Source organism: Mobula birostris, chromosome 4 (genome assembly GCF_030028105.1).
Source record: "Mobula birostris isolate sMobBir1 chromosome 4, sMobBir1.hap1, whole genome shotgun sequence".
NCBI lineage: Eukaryota > Metazoa > Chordata > Chondrichthyes > Myliobatiformes > Myliobatidae > Mobula > Mobula birostris.
Window position 1 is genome coordinate 40730745 of NC_092373.1, and position 27784 is coordinate 40758528.

Consider the following 27784-nt stretch of genomic DNA (forward strand, 5'->3'; position numbering starts at 1 on the left):
CCCATGTGCCATAATCTTCCGGATCAGCCTACCATCAGCAACCTTGTCAAAAGCTTTACTAAAGTCAATGTTACCACTGTCCTAGTCTCATCAATTATATTTGCAGGCTGTGCAACACTGTGTGTCCGACAGAATGATCAGCAGCACTGGGGCTCCACAGGGGACTGTCTTGTCTCCCTTTCTCTTCACCATTTACACCTCGGACTTCAACTACTGCACAGAGTCGTCATCTTCAGAAGTTTTCGGATGACTCTGCCATAGTTGGATGCATCAGCAAGGGAGATGAGGCTGAGTACAGGGCTATGGTAGGAAACTTTGTCACATGGTGTGAGTAGAATTATCTGCAGCTTAATGTGAAAAAGACTAAAGGGCTGGTGGTGGACCTGAGGAGAGCTAAGGTACCAGTGACCCCTGTTTCCATCCAGGGGGCCAGTGTGGACATGGTGCAGGATTACAAATACCTGGGGCTACGAATTGACAATAAACTGGACTGGTCAAAGAACACTGAGGCTGTCTACAAGAAGGGTCAGAGCCATCTCTATTTCCTGAGGAGACTGAGGTCCTCTAACATCTGCCGGACGATGCTGAGGATGTTCTGCGAGTCTGTGGTGGCCAGTGCTATCATGTTTGCTGTTATGTGCTGGGGCAGCAGGCTGAGGGTAGCAGACACCAACAGAATCAACAAACTCATTCGTAAGGCCAGTGATACTGTGGGGATGGAACTGGACTCTCTGACTGTGGTGTCTGAGAAGAGGATGTTGTCTAAGTTGCATGCCATCTTGGTCAATGTCTCCTATCCACTACATAATGTACTGGGTGGGCACAGGAGTACATTCAGCCAGAGACTCATTCTACCGCGATGCAGCACAAAGCGTCATAGGAAGTCATTCCTGCCTGTGGCCATCAAACTTTACAACTCCTCCCCTGGAGGGTCAGACACCCTGAGCCGATAGGCTGGTCCTGGATTTATTTCATAATTTACTGGCATAATTTACATATTACTATTTAACTATTTATTATTTATGGTGCAACTGTAAAGAAAACAAATTTCCCCTGGGATCAATAAAGTATGACTATGACTAATATATTTATGCTTTACCAGATGCAAGTAGACCCTGTCCTCAAGAGTCTTCTCCGATAATTTTTCAACCACTGATATAAGGCTTACTGGCCTATAATTTGTTTGTTTTTTATTGGTTTCTTAAAGTGAGGAACAACATGAGCTATTCTTCAGTTCTCTTGGCCTGTGGATAAAGAGGATACAAAGATCTCTGTCAAGGCCCTAGCAATCCCCTCTCTTGCTTCTTTCAAGTACTTGAGATAGATACAATCAGGTCCCTGAGACTTATCTATTTTAATGTTATTGAATAGACGCAAAGAGACACCTTTTTGATAGCAACATGGCCTAGATTGTTAACATACCTCTCCCTGCTCTCGCCCTTCTCTTTTGTGAATACCAACATGAAACACTTGTTTAGCACCTCATCCACTTCCTTTAGCTCCAGGCATTTTTTTCCCTTTGTCCTCTCCCTATTTGTTTTTAAATGCATGCATAAAATGTCTTGGAATTCTCATCAATCTGACTCCCTAACATTATTTTGCTCCTTTTAGACTTTCCCATTCCCTGTTTGAACATAGAACATAGAATAGTACAGCACAGTACAGGCTCTTCGGCCCACAATGTTGTGCCGACCCCCAAACCCTGCCTCCCATATAAACCCCCACCTTAAATTCCTCCATATACCTGTCTAGTAGTCTCTTAAACTTCACTAGTGTATCTGCCTCCACCACTGACTCAGGCAGTGCATTCCACGCACCAACCACTCTCTGAGTAAAAAACCTTCCTCTAATATCCCCCTTGAACTTCCCACCCCTTACTTTAAAGCTATGTCCTCTTGTACTGAGCAGTGGTGCCCTGGGGAAGAGGCGCTGGCTATCCACTCTATCTATTCCTCTTGTTATCTTGTACACCTCTATCATGTCTCCTCTCATCCTCCTTCTCTCCAAAGAGTAAAGCCCTAGCTCCCTTAATCTCTAATCATAATGCATACTTTCTAAACCAGGCAGCATCCTGGTAAATCTCCTCTCTACCCTTTCCAATGCTTCCACATCCTTCCTATAGTGAGGAGACCAGAAATGGACACAGTACTCCAAGTGTGGCCTAACCAGAGTTTTATAGAGCTGCATCATTACATCGCCACTCTTAAACTCTATCCCTCGACTTATGAAAGCTAACACCCCATAAGCTTTCTTAACTACCCTATCCACCTGTGAGGCAACTTTCAGGGATCTGTGGACATGTACCCCGAGATCCCTCTGCTCCTCCACACTACCAAGTATCCTGCCATTTACTTTGTACTCTACCTTGGAGTTTGTCCTTCCAAAGTGTACCACCCCACACTTCTCCGGGTTGAACTCCATCTGCCACTTCTCAGCCCACTTCTGCATCCTATCAATGTCTCTCTGCAATCTTCAACAGTCCTCTACACTATCTACAACACCACCAACCTTTGTGTCGTCTGCAAACTTGCCAACCCAGCCTTCTACCCCACATCCAGGTCGTTAATAAAAATCACGAAAAGAAGAGGTCCCAGAACAAATCCTTGTGGGACACCACTAGTCACAATCTTCCAATCTGAATGTACTCCCTCCACCATGACCCTCTGCCTTCTGCAGGCAAGCCAATTCTGAATCCACCTGGCCAAACTTCCCTGGATCCCATGCCTTCTAACTTTCTGAATAAGCCTACCATGTGGAACCTTGTCAAATGCCTTACTAAAATCCATATAGAGCACATCCACTGCATTACCCTCATCTATATGCCTGGTCACCTCCTCAAAGAACTCTATCAGGCTTGTTAGACACGATCTGCCCTTCACAAAGCCATGCTGACTGTCCCTGATCAGACCATGATTCTCTAAATGCCTATAGATCCTATCTCTAAGAATCTTTTCCAACAGCTTTCCCACCACAGATGTAAGGCTCACTGGTCTATGATTACCTGGACTATCCCTACTACCTTTTTTGAAAAAGGAGACAACATTTGCCTCCCTCCAATCCTCCGGTACCATTCCCATGGACAACGAGGACATAAAGATCCTAGCCAGAGACTCAGCAACCTCTTCTCTCGTCTCATGGAGCAGCCTGGGGAATATTCCGTCAGGGCCCGGGGACTTATCTGTCCTAGTGTATTTTAACAACTCCAACACCTCCCCTCCCTTAATATCAACATGCTCCAGAACATCAGCTTCACTCGTATTGTCCTCACCATCATCAAGTTCCCTCTCATTGGTGAATACTGAAGAGAAGTATTCATTGAGGACCTCGCTCACTTCCACAGCCTCCAGGCACATCTTCCCATCTTTATCTCTAATCGGTCCTACCTTCACTCCTGTCATCCTTTTTTTCTTCACATAATTGAAGAATGCCTTGGGGTTTTCCTTTACTCTACTCGCCAAGGCCTTCTCATGCCCCCTTCTTGCTCTCCTCAGCCCCTTCTTAAGCTCCTTTCTTGCTTCCCTATATTCCTCAATAGACCCATCTGATCCTTGCTTCCTAAACCTCATGTATGCTGCCTTCTTCCACCTGACTAGATTTCCCACCTCACTTGTCACCCATGGTTCCTTCACCCTACCATTCTTTATCTTCCTCACCGGGACAAATTTATCCCTAACATCCTGATCTCTAAACATCGACCACATGTCCATAGTACATTTCCCTGCAAAACCATCATCCCAATTCACACCCGCAAGTTCTAGCCTTATAGCCTCATAATTTGCCTTTCCCCAATTAAAAACTTTCCTGTCCTCTCTGATTCTATCCTTTTCCATGATAATGCTAAGGGCCAGGGAGCGGTGGTCACTGTCCCCCAGATGCTTACCCACTGAGAGATCTGTGACCTGACCCGGTTCATTACCTAGTACTAGATCTAGTATGGCATTCTCCCTGGTCGGCCTGTCCACATACTGTGACAGGAATCCATCCTGGACACACTTAACAAACTCTGCCCCATCTAAACCCTTGGAACTAATCAGGTGCCAATCAATATTAGGGAAGTTAAAGTCACCCATGATAACAACCCTGTTATTTTTACACCTTTCCAAAATCTGCCTCCCAATCTGCTCCTCTGTATCTCTGCTGCTACCAGAGGGCCTATAGAATACTCCCAATAGAGTAACTGCTCCCTTCCTGTTCCTGACTTCCACCCATATTGACTCAAAAGAGGATCCTGCTGCATTATCCACTCTTTCTGTAGCTGTAATAGTATCCCTGACCAGTAATGCCACCCCTCCTCCCCTTTTTCTGCCCTCTCTATCCCGTTTAAAGCACTGAAATCCAGGAATATTGAGAATCCATTCCTGCCCTGGTGCCAGCCAAGTCTCTGTAATGGCCACTACATCATAATTCCGTGTATGTATCCAAGCTCTCAGTTCATCACCTTTGTTCCTGATACTTCTTGCACTGAGGTACACACATTTCAGCCCTTCTACCTTACCGTCTTTACACCGTTTATTCTGCTTCTCTTTCCTCAAGGGCTCTTTCCTGCTTCTTTTATATTCCTCAAAGGCCCTGTTCAATTTCTTTCCTAAACTTACATATGATTCCCGCTCCTTTCTCACTAAATTTGTAACATTTATTGTGCATAAATGCATATACTGTATGTGCATGTTGCCTTCAAGGTATGCTTAATAATTGATTAGATTACTAAATTGATCATCTATGATGCAGAGATGTATTTTGGATTACTTGTGTAAAATGACTATTTCTGACAAGATATGTTGATGTCTGATATTGTCACAATGTTGATATACTGTATCTATAGATATTTTGAACAGATTATAGATTGTCAAATAATTGTAATTTTTCAACATTAGATCAAGGAAAAGTGTAGCTATAGATGGCAAGTTAATCAAATTGGGCCTCTGTTCCCGTTTAGTCCATTGCAATATAATAATTTTATTCATTCCTAATTTTATGTAAGTGTCTTGCCTAAAATAAACTTGTATACAGTACAAAGTTTTGCTCATCGGCAGCTTAATTTATGAAACCGTTATTAATGAATCTAAGCATGCTCATTTATCTATCCTTTTTGATGCTTCAAACATATTCATCATTAGCTTACATAATGACAATTTTCCATTATCTTAAAAGTAACTGAAGTTTAGGGCAACAGTTGTTTGATCAATATAAATTAAAAGCCGGGACTCTTTTATTATCATATGGACTATTATTCTCCTGAGCTCTAACCAGCATCATAAAAAGGAAAAGAATAACTAGAGAACTACACGTGTCCTTTGGGGAAAGTTAGGTAGGTACATTAGGGAAAGGGATAAAAGTAAATACAGGCAGGGTTGGATATAGATAGAGTGGCAGCCAGTTCATGAGAAGCAGTAATTACAAGCCACAGACTGAGTGGTCCAAGTGGATTATTTCTTTGCTGTTCTTTCTATGCAAGACCTCCAACTGCCAGAAATATCACACTTGCGAGTTTATAGGAATAAAAATTAAAATCAATGCTTACCGGTACCTTCATTTTAAAGTCATCTCGCTGAAGCTTGATACCAATATCTGCAATGGTCCGCTGGATGAACCGGGAAGGCCGTAGTACAAACACAAGCTGCAGGTTCCCTGGAAATGCTCCCTAAAGGAGAATGAGAGAGATGCCAAAATCTCGGTCATCATAGCCTCATGAATGCCAAACATTGGTACTGGGCCAACATTTGCCAATGAAGTCAATAGGATCAGAGCGGTTTGGATGCTTCCAGTCCTCATCCTTGTCTACAACATAAAGGTCTTGCAATCACATTGGGTGGAGAGGGATGAAGTCCAATCTATTCATATCTAAACACATGTTAAGACCCATGAGACCACACGAGACAGAAGGGAGCAATGGATGGAGAGGCAATTGGGTGTTGATTGTGGGCAATAAAGGGAGAGGAATCAGCAGCAGTACTTTGAAGCAGATGATAACGATAGGTGGATGTGAAATGCATATGAAAGTGTCAGGAGTGGATGAAATGTTTTCCTTCAAGCCTTGCTAACCTTTTGAAGGCTTCACTTAATATTTAAAAACAAAACAAGATAGACACAGTAAACCTGTGAAAGAAGATTTTCAAAGTACTTGGCAAGTCATGTAGCATCTGTGGAAAAGCGTTTCTGATTGATGACTGTTGAGTATTTGTTGGTTTTCTAATAGCAAATGCAAAACAGCTTTGGTTATACTGGGAGGCTGCTTGGCAAGAAAGATACCATGATGGAAAGTGCAATGTTAAAAATCGCCACGAAAAACATGCTGAATCATGTTCAACTTCCTATTAATATCAACTCTATAAAATGTATTGATAAAAAATGTAACACAATATATTATGCAGTAAGTTCTCAGTTACAGAAAAATGAAGTTTTGTTCTCTACCATTATACCTTAATGTAAACTTTAACATAAAGACCCAATATATTTGAATATTATATTAAATCTTGATTTTCTGTAAAAGTTCTATTCCAATGATGTGTCATTATGACATTCATGAAAAATGGTTAACAAGTAGGGAAATTTTTTATACTAGTCCAAATAGATTTGATCAGACCAGGTTGAAAACAACTCAATGTAGCTTTGAGCTTGTGTGTTTCTCGTTAATGTGCTGCTTTCTGACTAATTTGTCTATTTCTGGTCAACTATGCAAAGAATTCAGCAGTTTAAGCAATAAACCCAGAAAAAAAGGGGAAACAGAATAAAAGGAAATGACAATAATAAAGTGAATGATATGAAGAAAGTTTAGGCAAAAAGATAATTGCAAAAGGTAAGAGAATGACTCTACTGGGGGAAAAAATTCGACACAAATGACACATATCTTTGTTTCAAATGCTATAACTCTCTTTGCTAACTAAAGCCCTAAAACTTAACAAAAAAACATGCCGACTGTTGAGTTAAAAATACTGAAACTTGCATAAGAAGCCATTAGATCGTGTCCATTTTCCTCAATATTCCTAATATCATTATGCCATGCTAATCTAATCTTATTTTGGCATCTTGATCAATTTTTCACTTTCCACAACTTTTTGAAACCATCCATTCATATTCTTAAATACATTCACATTCTTGTTCAATTCTTTATTTACAACTCTTTCTGATTATCACTATGTTGCAGTATGTATTAACATCTCATAGAAAATACAGCAAAAAATCTGAAGGCAAGTATGAATATTATCAAATAACAACATCAAGCTCTGGTGATGTATCAGCCAGCTGGTAGCGTAGTGGCATTCACACTGGGCTTCGAGATGAGTGGTCCTGGGTTGGAATCTGGCCTGCTCCATGCACACTTTCTATTCATGTGGAACTTGTTATAACTCACCACATTTCAACGGTTGGTAGACCTAACCATATCATTCCTTCCCCTTCTCTTTTTTTGTCAATCCTCTAATATGGTTCTTCGTTAGGCTGTCAGTCACTTCCTCATCTTACCATCTCCCACCACTATCTCACAAATCAGCCCTTAGCATCAACATGGAATCAGTAAACGATTGTCACACCCCTTCGCCACCAATTGGCCTTAAACAAATCACATTTAAGTCTAGCAAGGCCAAAGCTGTTATCTTCAGATTTTTCTATGCAAGTTCAATGCCTGTCATTATCCCCCCACTGACTTCAGTTTTCACCTGACTCTGCATTAGAACTGGCAATATACTGACTATCAGTTCCCTATCCCCTTAATCACAAAGACAACCCACTTCCATCTTTGAAACGTTCCCCTACTGTTGTTCTGCATCAGCCATTCACCATTTCCACTCTCACCCATTCACCACTTCAACTCTCAACCCTTACCTTTGTTCAATTGACTTACCTATTCCAAGCTGCCTTGGTCAGACTCCAATTCCACAGCTTCAACAACTCAACAATCATAAATAATGCTGTGCACATGCTATCTTGCTCAAATTATTTCAGAGGATCTGTCCTGGGCCCAGCACACATGTGCCATTACAAAGAAAGCACAGCAGCGCCTTTACTTCCTTAGAAGTCTGCAAAGATTCAGCATAACGTCTAAAACATTGCCAAACTTCTATAAATGTGTGGTGGAGAGTTTATTGAGTAGTTTTATCATGGTATGGAAACACCAATGTTCTTGAATGGAAAATACTACAAAAAGTAGTGGATACAGCCAAGTCCATCACGGGTAAAGTCCTCTCCACCACTGAGCACATCTACACAGAGCACAGTCGCAAGAAAGCAGCATCCATCACCAAGGACCTCCACCACCCAGGCTATGGTCTTTGCTCACTGCTACCAACAGGTAGAAGGTACAGGAGCCTCAGGACCATTACCACCAGATTCAGGGACCGTTATTACCCCTGATCCATCAGTCTCCTGAAGCAGTGGAGATAACTCCACACAACTTCACTCACCCCATCACCGAACTCTCCCCACAACCTATCGGCTCACCTTCATCTCATCTTCTCAAAATTTATTTATTATTATTTCTCTTTCTTATTTGCACAGTTTGTTCTCCTTCGCACATTTGTTTGTCTGTCCTGTTGGGTGTGGTCTTTCACTGATTCTACTGTGTTACTTGTATCTACTGATTATGGCTGCAAGAAAATGAATATGGCAACATGCATGCACTCTTATAAAAAAATTTACTTTGAACTTAATGCAAAGCAGTTCAATTCCCATCACTATAGTAATAAATAAGTTCCAAAAATAGTATTTGACATTTACAAAGGATGTACCCACTCATTTTTATATATTTAATTATCATGTTAGCTTGTTGATTAACAAATAGTGATAATAATTTGGATATCATTTTATTATACTTGAATGTTGCACAAAATTGAAGTTTCTTAAAAATAAAGAATTGCTTTAGAGATAGGCCTTTTTGTATTTCTGGGAAAAGTGCAAGCTCGATATAAATGTAATGAATAATATAAATTAATTTAAATAATGCAAATTTTACTCACTGCTATACGCATTAATGATGCTTTGACTGAACTCCATTTGTCTCCTCTTCTGTCAATAATTATGATAAATCCAATACTGGCGGCATCTAGACTATAATAAAATCATCACAGATTATCAGAGTTATCAAAGGTCTTTAAGAGTGTACAGAATATAATTAGCCAAATCGCTTTAAAATGTTTTGAATTACTTCACAACAATGAACATTTGACAAAATATTTAGAGATGTGTACAGATTAGGAATGATCAGAAAACAAAAATCTATATTTAGGCATGGATTATGTTCTCTCATCAGTTCTCCAGTTAAATTATATTTCAGCAAAATAGCACTGTCAACCATGCAATTATCTTCTTGTCGAATATCTCTCCTGCCCTCTCTCTCTTTCCCTGGAGGCACTGACATCTTACTGGGATACAATTCCATGTGTACTCTATGGTAACTCAATACTAGCACCCAACCTTGATGAATGACAGTGAATACTGGCAAAAAATAACTTTAGTGACAAGAGGTGTATATAGGAGCATCTGTAACACATACAAATAATTAGCTGCAGAGCTCATCAGAGCTCATGGCATTGGGGGGAGGATATTGACATGCATAGAAAACTGGTTGGCAGATAGAAAGCAAAGGGTAGCAGTGAATGGGTGTTTCTCGGAATGGCAAGTAGTGACTAGTGGGGTGCCACAGGGCTCGGTATTGGGACCATAACTGCTTACGATTTACGTCAATGATTTAGAGGAAGGCATTGTGAATAACATCAGCAAGTTTGCTGATGATACTAAGTTGGGTGGCAGTGTGACATGTGATGAGGATGTTAGGAGAATTCAAGGTGACTTGGATAGGCTGGGTGAGTGGGCAGAAACTTGGCAGATGGCGTTTAATGTGAATAAGTGTGAGGTTATTCAATTTGGGAGCAAGAACAGGAAGGCAGATTTTTATCTGAACTGTGTGGAGTTAGGTAAGGGAGAAATACAAAGAGATCGAGGAGTACTTGTTCATCAGTCTCTGAAGGTGAATGAGCAAGTGCAGCAGGCAGTGAAGAAGGCTAATGGAATGTTGGCCTTTATTACAAAGGGAATTGAGTACAAGAGCAAGGAAATCCTTTTGCATTTGTACAGGGCCCTGGTGAGACCACACCTGGAGTATTGTGTGCAGTTTTGGTCTCCAGGGTTAAGGAAGGACATCCTGGCTGTGAAGGAGGTGCAGCGTAGGTTCACTAGGTTAATTCCTGGGATGTCTGGACTGTCTTACGCAGAGAGGTTAGAGAGACTGGGCTTGTACACACTGGAATTAAGGAGCTTGAAGGGGAATCTGATTGAGACATATAAGATTATTAAGAGATTGGACAAGATAGAGGCAGGAAATATGTTCCAGATGCTGGGAGAGTCCAGTACCAGAGGGCATGGTTTAAGAACAAGGGATAGGTCATTTAGGACAGAGTTGAGGAGGAACAACTTCTCCCAGAGAGTTGTGGAGGTATGGAACACCCTGCCTCAGAAGGCAGTGGAGGCCAATTCTCTGGATGCTTTCAAGAAGGAGCTAGATAGGTATCTTATGGATAGGAGAATCAAGGGTTATGGGGACAAGGCAGGAACCGGGTATTGATAGTAGATGATCAGCCATGATCTCAGAATGGCGGTGCAGGCTCGAAGGGCCGAATGGTCTACTTCTGCACCTATTGTCTATTGTCTATAATATAACTGAGGCAACTTGGCTTTAATATGATTATTATATTTTTGAAGTGGAGAGAAGCATTTCTGACAATGAATTTTCTTGTCTTTGATTAAAGCTTTGATTTGAACATGAAATGTTCAAATTATATTCAGATCACTCAAATACATAACTGATTTAAATCTCTTTTTGTCAACTTCTATAACTTCCATTGCACACCTTGATAAAAATGTCTTTTCCCCTTATTAGGGAAAATGAGAGCCTGCGATATGTCGAGTTACCGGGTGAATGAGTAGTCTTTGAGGTACTGCAAGTGTCTGTCTTCACTGATGCTTTGCTGCACGCTTGAGTGCTCGGTGCGGGGTGCCGCTGCTCTTTCGTTTGGGGGGGGGGGTTGTTGCTTTGCTGCTGCTTGTGCATGGGAGAGTGGAGTTGGTGGGGGCTTTGGGGTTTTAATATTTAACTGTCATTCATTCTTTGGGGCACTCCCCTGTTTTCGTGGATGTTTGCGAAGAAGAATTTCAGGATGTATGTTGTATACATCTCTCTGACATTGAACGTACCTATTGAAAAATTGAAATTTAATTTAGGGCGGCACAGTTAGCACAATGCTTTACAGTGCGGATGACCCAGGTTAAATTCCTGCCGCTGCCTGTAAGTTTGTACATGCTCCCAGTGACTGCCCGGGTTTTCCCCAGCTGCTCTGGTTTCCTCCCACATTCCACAGAGCTACCGATTGGTAGGGTAATTGGTCATTGCAAACTGTCCCCTGATTAGGCTGGGATTAAACTAGGAGATTGATGGGTAGCGCAGCTCAAAGGGCCAGAAGGACCTGCTTCAAGCTGTATCTCAATAAATAAACAAACAGGTGAGCTTTTGTCAATCCTTTCTGGTTTCCAATTTGTTCTCCTTATCCTCTTTTTCTATTGTTTTCCCCTGCCTTAGCAAGTGTTAAGGTGTTAATTCTTCCTCAGTTTACAATTCTGAGAGAGAAACTTGTACTAAAGGTAAGCATGCGGCCCTGGTGAAGGCTCTCAGCCCAAAACATCAACTGTTTATTCCCCTCCATAGCTGCTGATTGACCTGTGGAGATCCGGCCACACTTTGTGTGTTGCTAAAGGTAGGCCTTCTAATTTCCTTTTCAACTGTTGTTGTGTATTTCCTGGCAAAATGGGCAGACATATCCTTAATCAACAGAAAAGGTTTGGGATAATTTTACTTGCGATTTGCCTCACCAGCTCTTATTACTCACAAATCGGCTGTAGCAAACAGTCTTGTGGATACAGATAATATTGTCATCGTCTGCTCTAGGCCAATCAACTCTTCCTCTTTGAAACATTGCAGAATAAAGTTCCCTTTCATAATGATCACTTAATGCTCTATGTGAACATAAAGCCTAACAACTTCATACTAACTCAAAATTTATTTTTAACTAATAAACTACAATCTTTAATCAAAATGATTAAAAAGGTACATGAAAATTAAAGCCTATTTTTATTCGACTCACAAATGAATATCCTTCATCCTTGGATTAAAAATAAATTAAGCATTGTGACTCAGACAAGAGAGAATCAGGTACAATTATTTCCATACATTGCTTGTTTTCCTGTTAATTCAATAGGAAGGTTTTCATTTTGTATTGTTCTGTAGCAAAGCAACACCTGAATTTTTGCAGCTGCTGCTATGAATAGTGCAATCACATTAAATGGAAGGCTTTTTTTCACAGCCAACTCTATATTTTTGAACTTTTCCAAAATTATTTAGATGTAATGAACATATTCAATGATTAGGGAGTTGTGGTTGCTGGCCATATTTACCAAGAGTTCATAGCACGGCCAGGGCGGGGGGGGGGGGGGTACTTAACCTCTTTTGTTCTGTAGGTAAGTAAATCATGAAGAACTGTGAAGTTACAAGCAATGTATTCAAAACCGTAGGTCTGAGAGCCCTTCCTACACATAAAACTGTAATCCTCTTCTATGACTTTGTATGGATGGGTAACTTTGAAAGAAATGGTAAACCGACTTGGTTGATTGTGGTGCATACCTAACGTGACCATTGATCCACAAGCAAGCGACTTGTCAATTAATGATATCATTACACTGGAAGAAAATGAGAGGGGATTAATTTTTGCCAGGTCCAGAAGGTTCTTCGCTGAATTTCACTAATCCTATTGAGACGGTCAAATTCAATGGTTTTATTATCAAATATACCTTCCTATTAACCCCGGGTTGAGTGGCGCTCAATGCATTGTATCGACACCTCAGACCTCTAATGTGGACTGGTAAGACCACAGCAGCTACATCACCAAGATTATTCACAGCTATTGACCTACTAGCCATCTACTGCATGACAAGGTGTTGCAAAGTTGATGAATACAGGAGCCAAATAGATGTTTTAAACCCCTCAGAAACAATGGTGTTGGTTCCTGAAATGCTCATTGTTGAGGGCTTGGCTAGCCACGTATCTGAAATCATTGAAAACAGCAGCATTTTCACGTTCCGCAACCACCCTATACCTGCTTACCAAAGATCTATGTTCAGGACCTCACCACTAAGTTTCATCTGTCTGACCAGACTTGTTCTTACCCTCAACAACTTCTCTTTCAGCTCCTCCCAATTTCTACAAATGAAAGGTGTAGCCATGGGCAGATGTACAGGCCCCAGCTACACCTGTCTTTTGGTTGCAACAAGGAACTGTCCTACTCTGGCATCCTAATTCTTTTTTTTTGCCATATCAATGCTGTTTCCTGCACTTCTGTGGAGCTCATCAGTTTTATCACCTTTGCTACCAATTCCCACCCTGTCCACAAATTCATCCGAATTATCCCTCTTCCTTTTCTCTATACCTCTGTCTCTACCTCACTGGACAAATTATCCATTACAAACCCTCAGCTCACTAGAATATATTCCATCCCACCCTGCTTTCGATAAGACCACCATCCTATTCTTTCAGTTTCTCCATCTCCACTGTCTCTGTTCCCAAGAAGCTCTCAGATTTCTGAAATGCCCTTCTTCTCGGGAAATATGGCTTTCCCTCTTCTATAGCTGATAGAGTTCTTGTATGCATTTACTCCATGTCTGATTTGACTGCTCCTCTTTTCCCCAGACAAAACAGACAGAGTTCCCTTGATTCTCACCTTTCACCCCACTGTATTCTGTATATTACCCTTCATCATTCCTACCAGCTCCAGCAGGGTCCCATCACCAGTCACAACTTCCTTCCGGTTTCCAGAGAGATCATCCTCTCTATACATCTCCCTGGACTGCTCTTCACTTCTTACTCCAACTCTTCATGTGCCCTGGAACTTTCCTCTGCAACCTGTCCCTCCACCACTGTTCAGCAACCTAAATAGCCCTCCCAGGCAGGGAAGAGATTCACATGCATTTTCTCCAGCCTGCAGGAGATGCAGGTGATTCCTCCTCTTGTATATAGTGCTGGCCATATGACCTCCACCACACCCAAGCACAGACCAGGTGAAATTTTGCACAGCACCAGCACTCCGTTCACAATGGCCAGTGGGTGCTCCCAATTATACGTTATTTTGCCTCCTCTGACCCTTCCCATTCTCACACTGACCTGCCTGTCCTCCGCCTTCTCCCCTGCCAGGGTGAGACCAGTTGTTCCAATTTTGCTTTGGTAGTCTGTAAACCACAGTATGGATATTGAATTATCTAAATTCAGTTAATCATGAGTCCCCATCTTCCTTTTCCACTCCTAGCAGTCTATGCACCTTTGTTCACCTCACCCCTGCCATTACCTTCCAGTGCCTGATTCTACCTAGCAACTACATACCTATCTACCTGAGTTTCTTCTTTCTTCTCCTTTTGTTCTCCTTTCCTATTCCCTCTCCTACCTGCTTCACCTGCCCACCATCCCTCCCTCATCTGGTTCTACCTTCCGCCCTCTATCTCTACTCTCCCTCTGGCTTCTAAAAACTGGCCATCTTCCCTCTAAATTCTCAGTCCTGGTGCAGGATTTGTACCTAAAACATCAACCATCCCTTCACCTCCACAGATGTTGCTTGACCCACTGAATTTTATTTCTGCTCTTCACACCTAGTTCTTTTCCAAATTCCCATTTCTCTCTCATTCCATACTCTCTTCTGCTTTATGAGATGAAAGACGGGAGGGATAATCCCCTCTCTCTCTGCCACTACATAATGTTTACCCTATTTTAGATAAGGCACTTAAGAACCACAATCCAACAGGTAATGTAAGAAACTCAAGGAAAGGCTGGTGAAGAGAGTATGTAGTAACCAGACTTCAGGTTCTCAGCCACTGGTTCAGAAGCTGACAGCACTCGCCTTTGTAAGGAGATAGCACAGAAGAGTGAATTGTCACTTTAAGTCAATAGTAGGAAAGTCCTACAGCTTTTGTAACACCAGTGGCAGAAAATAATGCAAATCACTGCCCAATCCCCTACCTGCATTGATCACACTTCCATTTCAAATGCTATGCCACCTGTGTTTCACCAGGCAGAGCAAGCCAGATGGTGGTTAGAGGCAGCAAAGGCTTTTGACTCCCACACAGCTAATGATCCCTGTACAGCCAATTCTCACGTCCACGGGTTGCACACTGTGAAATCCGTGCCCTCACATGAAACAGCAATCCTGCCAATCAGACTGTGAATGTGTACTCAGTGGGACAGCTGTCAGCATTTGTAATGTTCTAGTGTATGTTTCAAAACCTGGGCATCAAGAGGGGTAGCCGTTGCCTCCGGCTCTACAGGAAAGAGCTGAAGACCTGGGGCAGGACCACAGTAAAAGAAGAGAACACAGAGGGCAAGCTGGTCACAATTGTCTGCACGGGTTCTTCACAAGAAACCTGTTCCAGTATTTTAGGAGGATCTGCGACTCCACTTCCACCTCCTCCTACAATCCAACACCCTAATCTTCCTTCCCTCATTGTGCTGGGCATGTGGCCAAAGTGGTTAAGGCATTCGACTAGTTATCTCAAGGTTGCTAGTTCGAGCCTCAGCTGTGGCAGCATGTTTGTGCCCTTGAGCAAGGCATTTAATCACACATTGCTCTAGTCTGTGCGAGGAGTGGCGCCCCACACAGACTTCCAATCTGCGCCTTGTAAGGCATGAAAATGCCCGACGCAGGCCTCTCATGGTCTGAGTCAACGTTCCCCTCCACATTTACCATCACACACTCTTAAGAATGGGTATTTTCTTGGTGCTGATTTGTTAGATATACAGTAAACTACTCCCATTTAAATGATCCTGGCAACACAAAAGATTGCAGAAGCTGGTAAGTGGAGCATGAAACAATCTACTGGAAGATCTCAGCAGATCAGGCAGCATCTGTGGAGGCAGAGAGATAGTTAACATTCTCGGTCAAGATTCTGCGCTGATAGGCTGAGATTCCCCAGGAGTCATAATGTGAATTGTCCTGTAGTATAATAAATAATATATTAGCTCAAAGCTATCATTTAGGGTGCAAATTACAAGGTATTATATGATTATATTATTTACAGCTTAGCCTACCTTGGAATGCTGGTCAAGTATGTTACAACATTAAGAAAATCCTCATCAGAAAGGTCCCCAAAGGCAGTGTGTTCTGGAAAAGTGATGATTGGTGCACCATCTCTGCTTCGTCCCCCTGTGTGAAAAATATTTGGGTTAGAGAGTACATGGCAGAAAAAAATTGCAATGATTCACATAACAAAGTTTATCATATAAATCATTGTCATTTTCTCAGTGATTCACTCGTAGACCATAATGTAGATTACAAGTTCAGCTTTCAGTCTGCAATTATTAGTTAACTCAGCAGAAACTTCAGTCAATTTCTATTAACTGGCCTGCAGTTCTGTGGGCTAAAATGAGAAAATTAGTCAGTCTCTGTTCAGATTGCTGTTGTCTGGCCCATATTAAAAATACATGATTTGATTTAGCTTTAACACAGTCAAACATCCTGCCTCAGGCAGCAAGTCTGGACAGCTGCTACCCACAAGGAAACTGTGTAATCTGCAGATGGGCTTCACTGGCCCAGAACCGCAAAAGATCATCGTGTGTGACTGTCTGTTGACTGAGCAGCCCAACAACTACACTGTTCTTCACAGAAGGGCTCACTCTTCAGCATCTTCCAGACACACACAAGAAGAAGGTCAAGTGGATGAGAGACTAGATGGCAACTGACAACCACAAAACAGTGCTTAATGACACAGCAGTGATTATAGTAAGATTTTAGAAGCCCAAACACAATGTTTGTGGTAGTACCCTGAGAGAACAATTAAAAAACTAGGTGAGGGCTCATATCTCAATTGGATCATAATTGGAAAAATTGAGTCATTCTCACAGATTAAAAAAAATGCCATTATCTTTTACAGGATGTGGACAATAAATCAGGATTTGTCTGCTTCCACAATTTTCTTCTGATGCTGTCTGCCGGGTCAGAATATTTAAAACTTTTAATTTGACAGCTTCCACGATTTTCTTCTGATGCTGTCTGCCTAGTCAGAATATTTTAAACTTTCAATTTGACAAAACTGGGGAGAAACCTTACCTGACAGAAGTTGTTGGCACAAACCTATTTATGGAAAGCAAAGCCCTTACAACAAAAATAATGATCCTATCATAAATGTAACAATGTAAAGGCAGTCTGTGATTATCCTGTATCTCCTTAGTGCATGGTGCCAGCACAAATACAGAAACATCATCTGATAAGATGTGGAATCCCTCATCGTACAACACCCCTAATGTGCATTGCTGCTGAAGAATTCTGTGTTCATCAACAAAACCTGGCACTGTATCTGCAGAATTCCTGCATCCAGCTGCTTTACAACATCAGGTGCTGGATGCATGCCTTGCAGGCAAGAACAGGATTGGATTTGAACAAGGTACCCTTCCAGTTTGATGCCACTCTGGCCTTACATTTGAGCAATGGGCACTTGTAAAGCATCATGGGAATGCTACTTGAGTAAGAACATAAGGCAAGTAGCTGTTTGGGTCTCTAAACAATACATGGATGACTTTCCACCTCACCTGTACTTTCCCATTCCATTGCCACATCCTTCAGTTTTCTCACTACACGTTTCTAGCAATAACTGAGCACCTTAACCAATTTCCCCCAGGATCAATAAAGTATGACTATGACTATGGCTACAGAACTCTCAAGCTGAGATTTCATAAGATTGACAAACTGTGAAGGGATAAATGAGTTTAAAGCATATGTTAGTACATTATTGAGGGGAGGGCAAGACTGGTAGCTCATTGTTCCAGGTATAGAAGTTTCAGATATGACAGAGGGAAATGCAAAAGAGTAAGGGGAGTTGAACTATTGATTAGGGAGAACATCACAGCAATGCTAAGAGATGATATTCTGGAGGGATTGTCTAACAATGCCACATGGGTTGAATTTGGAGTGAAAGAGAGGCAGTCACTTTGCTGGGATCACCAAGAGAAACAAGATGGAGTTGAGATACAAGGATACAAGTTCAGTAGGACAGAAGCAGACAGATATCCATGTGTATACAAGGGCAGTAAGGTTTGTAGATCTTGGGTCAGAGGTAGAAATGGCCAGTGCAGGTCTAGAGAACAAGTTGTAGTGGAGAGGGCTCTGAGGGTGCTGAGATCAGTGATGGTGTGGGAGACAATAGGTGATGCTTCTCAGTGGGGTCCTGTTTCAGGAGTAAGCAAGAGGAGGTGCCCAAGAGCTACTGCCTAGCCTCTGCAAAGTAGAGGGAACTCACATCTCAACTGCATCTTGTCCCTCTTGGTTCAATCTCTTCCTACCTATATCCATAGCATTTCGCATGTTCTCTACGATTTACACAACTTGCAGTTCCTTGGCCCCAACTGTCTAATTTTCACTATGGATGAGCATTCCCTGTATACTGCACAGAGTCTTGTCATCTTCAGAAGTTTTCGGATGACTCTGCCATAGTTGGATGCATCAGCAAAGGAGATGAGGCTGAGCGCAGGGCTACGGTAGGAAACTTTGTCACATGGTGTGAGCAGAATTATCTGCAGCTTAATGTGAAAAAGACTAAGGAGCTGGTGGTAGACCCGAGGAGAGCTAAGGTACCGGTGACCCTTGTTTCCATCCAGAGGGTCAGTGTGGACATGGTGGAGGATTACAAATACCTGGGGATACGAATTGACAATAAACTGGACTGGTCAAAGAACACTGAGGCTGTCTACAAGAAGGGTCAGAGCCGTCTCTATTTCCTGAGGAGACTGAGGTCCTTGAATATCTGCCGGACGATGCTGAGGATGTTCTACGAGTCTGTGGTGGCCAGTGATATCATGTTTGCTGTTGTGTGCTGGGGCAGCAGGCTGAGGGTGGCAGACACCAACAGAATCAACAAACTCATTCGTAAGGCCAGTGATGTTGTGGGGATGGAACTGGACTCTCTCACGGTGGTCTCTGAAAAGAGGATGCTGCCTAAGTTGCATGCCATCTTGGTCAATGTCTCCCATCCACTACATAATGTACTGGGTGGGCACAGGAGTACATTCAGCCAGAGACTCATTCCACTGAGATGCAGCACTGAGCATCATAGGAAGTCATTCCTGCCTGTGGCCATCAAACTTCACAACTCCTCCCTCGGAGGGTCAGACATTCTGAGCCAATAGGCTGGTCCTGGATTTATTTCATAATTTACTGGTATAATTTACATATTACTATTTAATTATTTATGGTTCTATTACTATTTATTATTTATGGAGCAACTGTAACGAAAACCAATTTCCCCCGGGATTAATAAAGTATGACTATGACTATACTACCCCCTCCCCCACCCCTGCAAGGAAGGCCTCCAGGTTCTCTGCTTCTTTCTGGATAATAGACACAACTGGTTCCTCTCCACCATCCCTCACTACAGGTGTTCATCCTCAGCAACTTTTCTTACAGCTGCTCCTACTTTCTTTAGACCAAGGGTGTAGCCAGGGGCACCGACATGGGCCCCAGTCATGCCTGCCTTTTCATTGGCTATGTGGAGCAACCAATGTTCCAAATCTACACACGCAACATTCCCCAACTCATTCTCTGCTACATTAATGACTAAATTGGTGCTGCTTCCTGCACCAATGAGGGAGCTCATCAGTTTCATCAACTTCACTACCAATTTCCACCCTGCCATCAAATTCACTTGGTCCATCTCTGACACATTTCTCCCATTCTTTTTAGAAGCAGATTATCCACTGACGTCTTCTACAAACCCACTGACTTCCATAGTTATCTTGACTACATCTCTTCCCACCCTGTCTCTTGCAAGGATGCCATTCCTTTCTTTTAGTTCCTCTGCCACATCTGTTCTTATGAAGAGGCTCTCCATTCTAGGACTAATTAAATATCCTTTTATATTTCCAGAAAATGAGTTTTGATCCCCACTACTATGCATGAGAAGAGCCCTCATCCAGATCTCTTCTATTTCTCACACGTCTGTCCTAACACCATCCATCTCATTAAACAGAAGAGATGCAGAAAGATAATTCTCTTTTCCCCTTTCCACCACCACATAACAGTTGTCTCCAGACAAAGTAGAAAAAGCAACTATAGAAACCATAGAAAAACTACAGCACAGAAACAGGCCTTTTGGCCCTTCTTGGCTGTGCCAAACCATTTTCTGCCTACGGACCTGCACACGGACCATATCCCTCCATACACCTCCCATCCATTATCTGTCCAATTTATTCTTAAATGTTAAAAAAGATCCCGCATTTACCACCTCGTCTGGCAGCTCATTCCATACTCCCACCACTCTCTGTGTGAAGAAGCCCCCCACTAATGTTCCCTTTAAACTTTTTCCCCCTCACCCTTAACCCATGTCCTCTGGTTTTTTTTCTCCCCTTGCCTCAGTGGAAAAAGGCTGCCTGCGTTCACTCTATCAAAATTTTATATACCTCTATCAAACCTCCCCTCATTCTTCTACGTTCCAGGGAATAAAGTCCTAACCTATTCAACCTTTCTCTGTAACTGAGTTTCTCAAGTTCCGGCAACATCCTTGTAAACCTTCTCTGCACTCTTTCAACCTTATTAATATCCTTCCTGTAATTTGGTGACCAAAACTGAACACAATACTTGAGATTCCGCCTCACCAATGCTTTATACAACCTCATCATAACACTCCAGCAACATTGATGAAGGCAGCACACAGTAACTAAATTTGCTAGGGGTTTAGATTTGCACGCAAAGCCGCAGGGCCGGTCAACATACTTGCTCAGGTGCAGAGGGATTGTGCAGCCCAGCTAAAAGAACATCTTTAACAATCATGAGTGGTGTCACAGTAATAACCTTGCACTCAACATCAGTAAGATCAAGCAACTGTTTGTGGACTTTAGGAAGGGGAAGTCGAGGAAACACACACCAGTCCTCATCGAGGAATCAGAAGTGGAAAGGGTGTGCAATTTCAAGTTCCTGGGTGTCAACATCTCTGAGGATCTGTCCTGGGTCCAACATGTTGATGCAATTATAACGAAGGCATGACAGCAGCTATGTTTCATCAGGAGTCTGAGGAGATTTGATGTGTCACCAAAGACACGCACAAATTTCTACAGATGTATCATGCATTCTAACTGGTTGCGTCACCATCTGGTATGGGGGGGGGGGGGGTATGCACAGAATCAGAAAGAGCTGCACAAGGTTGTAAACTCAGCCAGCTCCATCATGGGCACTGGCAGCCCAGCAACCAGGACACCTTCAAAGGGCAATGCCTCAAAAAGGTGGCGTCCATCAGTAAGAACCCCCATCACCAGGACACGCCTTCTTTTCACTGCTTCTATCAAAGAGGAGGTAAAGGAGCCTGAAGACAACTTCAGGAACAGCTTCTTCCTTTCCACCATCAGATTTCTGAATGAATAAAGAACCCATAAACACTACTTCAGTAATTTTCCTCTCTTTTTGCACTATTTACTTAATTTAATTTAATTTCTAATATATCTCTTATTGCAATTTATAGTTTTCATGATGTATTACAGTGTACTGCTGCCCCAAAATAACAAATTTCACGACATACGCCAGTGATACTAAACCTGATTCTGATTCAGAGGATAGCAAAAACTGCCGGGAGGATGTCCGGGGTCTCCCTGCCCCTCTACTTGTGTCATTTACCAGACAAAGTGCTTGAAACATTGTTGAGGATCCCTATCACCCATCCCACAGTCTCTCTGACCCACTACTGTTAGGAAGGAGGTAGAGGAGCTTCAGGACTAGGAATGCCAGTCGAGGTAACAGCTCCCTCCCCGGGCTGTGAGACTGATGAATACTCTGCCACCACTGAGATCCCATCACTAGGACGGTGAGATGTTTACTGCTTACCTGTGCTGTATTCTTCACATGCATTTTGAATAATATTTTATTCACCTATTGTGGTAAGATTTTGTTTTATGTGCTGTGCGTGATATATGTATTGTGGGTGCACTGTGGTCTGGAGGAATGTTGTTCACATGTACACACACACACACAGTGAAATCCATCTCATAAAAACTACAGTGGACTATTCTGGGGGAGCCACGCGGTCCTCGGGGGGCAAATGTCAGAATTTGTGGTGTTCTGTTGTACGTTTCATAATCTGGCCATTAAAAGAGGCAGGCCTTGCTTCCAGCTCTGTGGAAAAGCCCTGAAGGCGTAGGGCAGGACCACGGTAGAAGAAAAATGAAAGCAAGCTGGCAGTACTCTCTACCCAGGCTCTTCGCAAGGAATCTGTCTGAGAGATATATCATGATCTCCACTTCCACTTCCCCTTCCACCTACAATTCCACACCTTCTTTCCATTATATCATTCTCTTGCCTAATCAGCAATGGGTATATTATCAACGCTGATTTGTTTGTGCGACTTCAGAGCTGTGTGTCAGACATGGCTATAAGCAGCACTGGGGCCCCACAGGGGGACTGTATTGTCTCCCTTCCTGTTTACCCTGTATACCTCGGAATTTAGATACAACACTTAGTCATGTCATTGGCAGAAATTCTCTGATGACTCAGCAATAGTTGGGTGTACAAAGGTTAGGCAGGAGGATGAATACAGGGCCCTGGAGGAGGACTTTGTCAAACGGTGCAAGATGAATCGTCTGCAGCTCAACATCAGTAAGACAAGGGAGATGCTGATGGACTTCAGGAAAACCAAACCTGCATTGCTCCCTGTTACTACTGATGGTGAGGATGTGGATATGGAGGACCAACAAGTACCTGGGGGTGTACCTAGATGACAGACTTGAGTGGAGCACCAACACAGAGGTTGTGTACAAGAAGATGAGAGGTGACCTGATAGAGGTGTATAAGATGATGAGAGACATTGATCGTGTGGATAGTCAGAGGCTTTTTCCCAGGGCTGAAATGGCTGCCGCAAGAGGACACAGGTTTAAGGTGCTGGGGAGTAGGTACAGAGGAGATGTCAGGGGTAAGTTTCTCGCCCTCTGCATGCCACTTTAGCTGAACACAGGAGCACTTTTAGTAATAGACAAAGCAAAGTTTGATACTCCAAAGTGCACTATACGAGGTCATTCTTACCCTCAGCCATTAGGCTCTATAATCAGTCAACCGATAGCCGGGGAAGTGATGCCCCCCCCCCCCCCCCGTTAGATTGTTAAAGGCACCTTATATTTTATTCTTTGGTACTTTTCCTAATATTTGTATATCTGTGCATTTGTAATGCTACTGTGTCACTGTAATTTCCTTTGGGATCAATAAAGTATCTATCTATCATACATGACCACCCCCATAATGTACAAACGTAAATGAACCTGAGGAAGATGGAATATAATCCTGCTAAGAGCGAGGTGATGCATTTTGGAAGTCAAATAAGGGTTGGACATCTACAGTAAATGGAAAGGACCTAAGGAATGTAGATGAAGAAAGAGATGCTGAGATTCAAGTTAAGTTCTCTGAAAGTTACATCAGAGTTCAATAGCCTGGTGAAGAAGGCAGTCACACTGTCCCTGACTTCATAGATCAGGCTATAGAATATAAAATCCGGGATATCACGTTGCAACTTGTAAAACATTGGTTAGTCAATACCTGGAGCTTGTGTGGAAATCCAGGTTGTCCTATGATAGGATGCGGTTGCAAATTTATTGAATATTCACAAGGCAGAAAGTGACAGGCATTTAAAGTATTATAGGATCAGGGAATATGGAGAGAAAATAGGAAACTTTTGACCGCATGAAATTGGCCTCTTCCTGATCCCATTCATTTCTTTTGCTTGCATATTTTTATAAGCGAGTTAGCACAGAGTTGAATGGGCTTTGTGCAAGTTAGGACACTGACAGCAGAGCTTTGCCCAATCAAAGTTCAAAGTTCAACGTACATTTATTATCAAAGTATGTATACATTATACAACCTTGAGATTCGTCACCTTACAGGCAGCTACGAAATAGATATACCCTAATAGAACCCATTTAAAAAAAGACCATCAAACACCCAATATGCAGAGAGAAATTAAAGATATTGTGCAAACAAGTAACATTCAGAGCTGCAGTTTTATGAAAAACACAAAACCAGGCATCACTGTAGTCAGAGCAGACCACAGCTGCAGGTCAGCAATGAGTCCAGTAAATATCATGGAGCTGTAAGCAGAACCAGCCCACCTCTCAACTCCGGTCCCACACCCTGACCTTTGCAATCTTGCCCAGCGCTCAAATCATCCAAACATTGGGTTGTTTCTCACTCTTGGACTGCTCTGAGGCCTGGACCCCAACACTACGAATCAGCCCACACCCAACCTTTCCAATTCAGTCCGGTACTTAAACTGATCGAACGTCGGGTCTTACCTCGCTCTCGGGGACACCTCGACTCTGCCTCAACCCCACCCCCGCGCACCTCTCCATTGTTAGCCATGATGGTTATAAATAAAGCGTTATTAATAAGGTACTCAGTAGTTTCCCTTGTTTTGTTTGCTGCCAATAAGTAGTCACTCAGCTTGACCAGCGCCATCTTAAACTAAACATCACACAGTTGTGAAGGATAGAAAGTTTTCTCCAGTCAGGAATTGGGCCGACCGCAGAGTAAACGTCTGGCTACCCAGCAGAGGGATGAGCAGGAAGTTCTTCGCCAAGAGGGTGGTGACACTTTGGAAATCTCTGATCAAGAATGCTGTGGAGGCTGAACACATTCAAGGCAATGACTGATAGATTGTTCAGTGTTATGGGGATCAAGGGTCATGGGGGCAGTGTGCAAAAGTGGGGCTGCGGTAAGAGACTCCAGACCCCACCCCCACCCCCATGTTCTTTATGGCATGGTATAGTACTGTAGCAAGCTCGAGGGGCTGAGTATCCTAGTCCCGCAGGAATGAACTGAAGCCAGGGAGCAGTTTGACATTGGTGGGAAATGGTAGTCCGACGTTTCATTATTTATTTGTGGGTCATCTCCAGCAAGTCTAGCATTGATTGTACAATGTTCATTGCCCCTGGGAAATTGGCAGTCAGTGTGTGTTTATTACTTCCACCGTGCTGTTGGGTGGGGGATTTCAACAATTTGATTCAGTGACACTGAAGGATCAGAGGATCAAGCTCTCCTCTACAATCACTCTGAGCACCGGTGCCCCACAAGACTGTGTACTCAGCCCCCTGCTGTACTCACTGTACACCCATGATTGTGTAGCCAAGTTTCCACCAAACTCAATATATAAGTTTGCTGATGACACAACAATTGTAGGCCATATCTTGGGTAATGATGAGTCTGAGTACAGAGAGGAAATTAAGAACCTGGTGGCATGGTGCGAAGACAATAACTTACCCTCAACGTCAGCACGACGAAGGAATTGGTTGTTGACTTCAGAAGGAGTGTGGACCGCAGGACCCAATTTACATCGGTGGTGCGCAAGTGAAACAGGTCAAAAGCTTTAAGCTCTTCAGGGTCAATATCACACATGACCTGACTTGGTCCAACCAAGCAGAGTTCACTGCCAAGAAGGTCCACCAGCGCCTTTACTTCCTGAGAAAACTAAAGAAATTTGGCCTGTGCCCTAAAACCCTCACGAATTTTTATAGATGCACCGTAGAAAGCATTCTTCTAGGGTGCAACACAACCTGGTATGGAAGTTGTCCTGTCCAAGATCGAAAGAAGCTGCAGAAGATCGTGAACACGGCACAGCACATCACACAAACCAATCTTCCGTCCTTGGATTCACTTTACACCGCACGCTGTCGGAGCAGTGCTGCCAGGATAATCAAGGACACAACCCACCCAGCCAATAGACTTTTCGTCCCTCTTCCCTCCAGGAGAAGGCTCAGGAGCTTGAAGACTCGTACGGCCAGATTTGGGAACAGCTTCTTTCCAACTGTAATAAGACTGCTGAACGATCCCGACCCAGATCTGAGCCATACCCTCCAAATATCCGGACCAGCTTCTCAGTTTTTTTACACTACCTTACTTTCCATTTTTCTGTTTTCTATTCATGATTTATAATTTAAATTTTTAATATTTACTACTTTTTACTATTTTTAATATTTAGTATTTGTAATCCAGGGAGTGGGAAGTGCAGAATCAAATAATGCTCTGATGATTGTACGTTCCGGTACCAATTGTTTGGCAACAATAAAGTATAAAGTATGTACTTAAGTGAGGTTTTGGAGTAGCTTTCAGGTTCTGACATGCCTGCTTATTAATCTATGAGATGCTATCAATGGAGTCTTCCAAAAACTTTGTTGTACCTTCCTGGAGATGACATACCCCGGATTTGCAGAGCAACAGTCCAGTAAGTAAATACTCTATGTAGTGTACTGAATACTAATCAGGTGAGCTGCTCCATCTAGGTTAATGAACTTCTTAACACAGCAAAGTTTGATATAGGAACAGCACCTTCAGCCCACCATGGCTGTATGAGTCATAACGTCAAGCTTAAATCATCCTGCTGCCTGCACCAGCACCATCTCCCTCCATTCCCCGCCTGTCTAAACATTATTATTGCACGTCCTTCTGCCACCTCCCCTCGGAGCATGTTCCAGGCACCTTCCACTATGTGTAAAAAAAAATTGCCTCACAAATCTCTCTTAAACTTCCCCCTCTCATCTTCAACCTATGACCTCTAGTATTTGACATTGTCACCCTGGGGGGGGGGGGGGCAGAATCTGACTCTCTGCCCTGTCTTAAGCCTCTTATAATTTAATGTTGGAGCTGCATTTTCAGGTGTAGGGAGTCTATTCCAGCTTGTAAAGGACATGTTTTGAGAGACAAAGGTATGAGATATTCACTACAAAATGTCAGCCTTTGACCTAGTCTTGTAGCTGGCTGGTAATTGATCACCTGCTTACATCAGTAATGGACAGCTGCTCGGGAGAGGGACGGTGTTACTGGCTAGGAAATGAAACTTGCAGTATATTCCTGGAAGAAATGTCTACTTGCCTAGTCCTAGATTTCCTATTGCTTAGTAGGAAGGAACTCAGCTCATCTGCTAACAGATGTTGCAAAGAGATTGAACAGAGAGCTGGGTATTTCCAGGTAGGTGGCATTGAGTGGATGACAGTACCTTCTACCTATTACTCTTCAGGAGATGGTCAAAAATGACAGTAGAAAGAGAATTAGAAGAATTCAAAGTGATTTATTTCAACTGCTACTCAAATTTATTTTTTCAGAGAATTTATTTTTCATTTCTCCACTTAATCCTAGACTCCTTTCAGTAATTTGAATTTATATAAATCATACATCCGTCCCACAAGTTGAGGGAGTAAAAATCTGTACATCATGACTCTGTAGCAATGCACAGACATGTGAATTTATAAGTCTCTTGGCTTGTAGAAAGAAGCTGTCCTGTAGCCTGTTGGTCCTGGCGTTAATGCTGTGGTACCGTTCGCCAGCCGGAAGCAGCTGAAACAGCTTATGGTTGAGGTGACTGGTGTCCCCAGTCTTCCAGGCCTCCTTTCTGTACCTGCTGCTGGAAAGTCCTCAATACAGGTAAGTTCTCATCCACAGATGCGCTGGGCTGTCCATACCCCTCTCTGCAGTGCCCAGCGATCAAGGTTGGTGCAGTTCCCGTACCAGGCAGTGATAGAGCCAGTCAGGGTGCTCTCAATGGTGCCGCTGTAGAAGATCTTGAAGATTTGAGAGATCATGCCAAACTTCTTCAGTCACTTAAGGCTTAAGAGACGCTGCTGTGCTTTTTTTGCTGCATAGTCGGTGAACACATTGCTTAATATGATTAGTAATCCCATCTGCACCTTAGATTGATTGTGCAGACACCAAACTTTGTCTAGACTTGTACGTTAAATTTTTTGACCCTAACTTGC

General features: G+C 42.8%; 1 protein-coding gene across 4 annotated transcripts in view; it reads right to left on the reverse strand.

Moving 5' to 3' along the window:
* The window catches only part of mcf2l2 (MCF.2 cell line derived transforming sequence-like 2), a 407668-nt gene that overhangs the window by 170958 nt on the left and 208926 nt on the right, over positions 1–27784 (reverse strand). For 3 of the 4 annotated variants that reach the window (XM_072255231.1, XM_072255233.1, XM_072255232.1), the window contains exons 3-5: positions 16109–16223; positions 8952–9042; positions 5522–5641 (exon numbers count right to left, since the gene is read on the reverse strand). In XM_072255231.1, coding sequence (XP_072111332.1) covers positions 5522–5641; positions 8952–9042; positions 16109–16223 — 326 coding nt within the window. Of the gene's footprint in view, positions 1–5521; positions 5642–8951; positions 9043–12664; positions 12723–16108; positions 16224–27784 lie in introns of those variants that run through there. The other variant, XM_072255234.1, reaches the window with a different exon arrangement.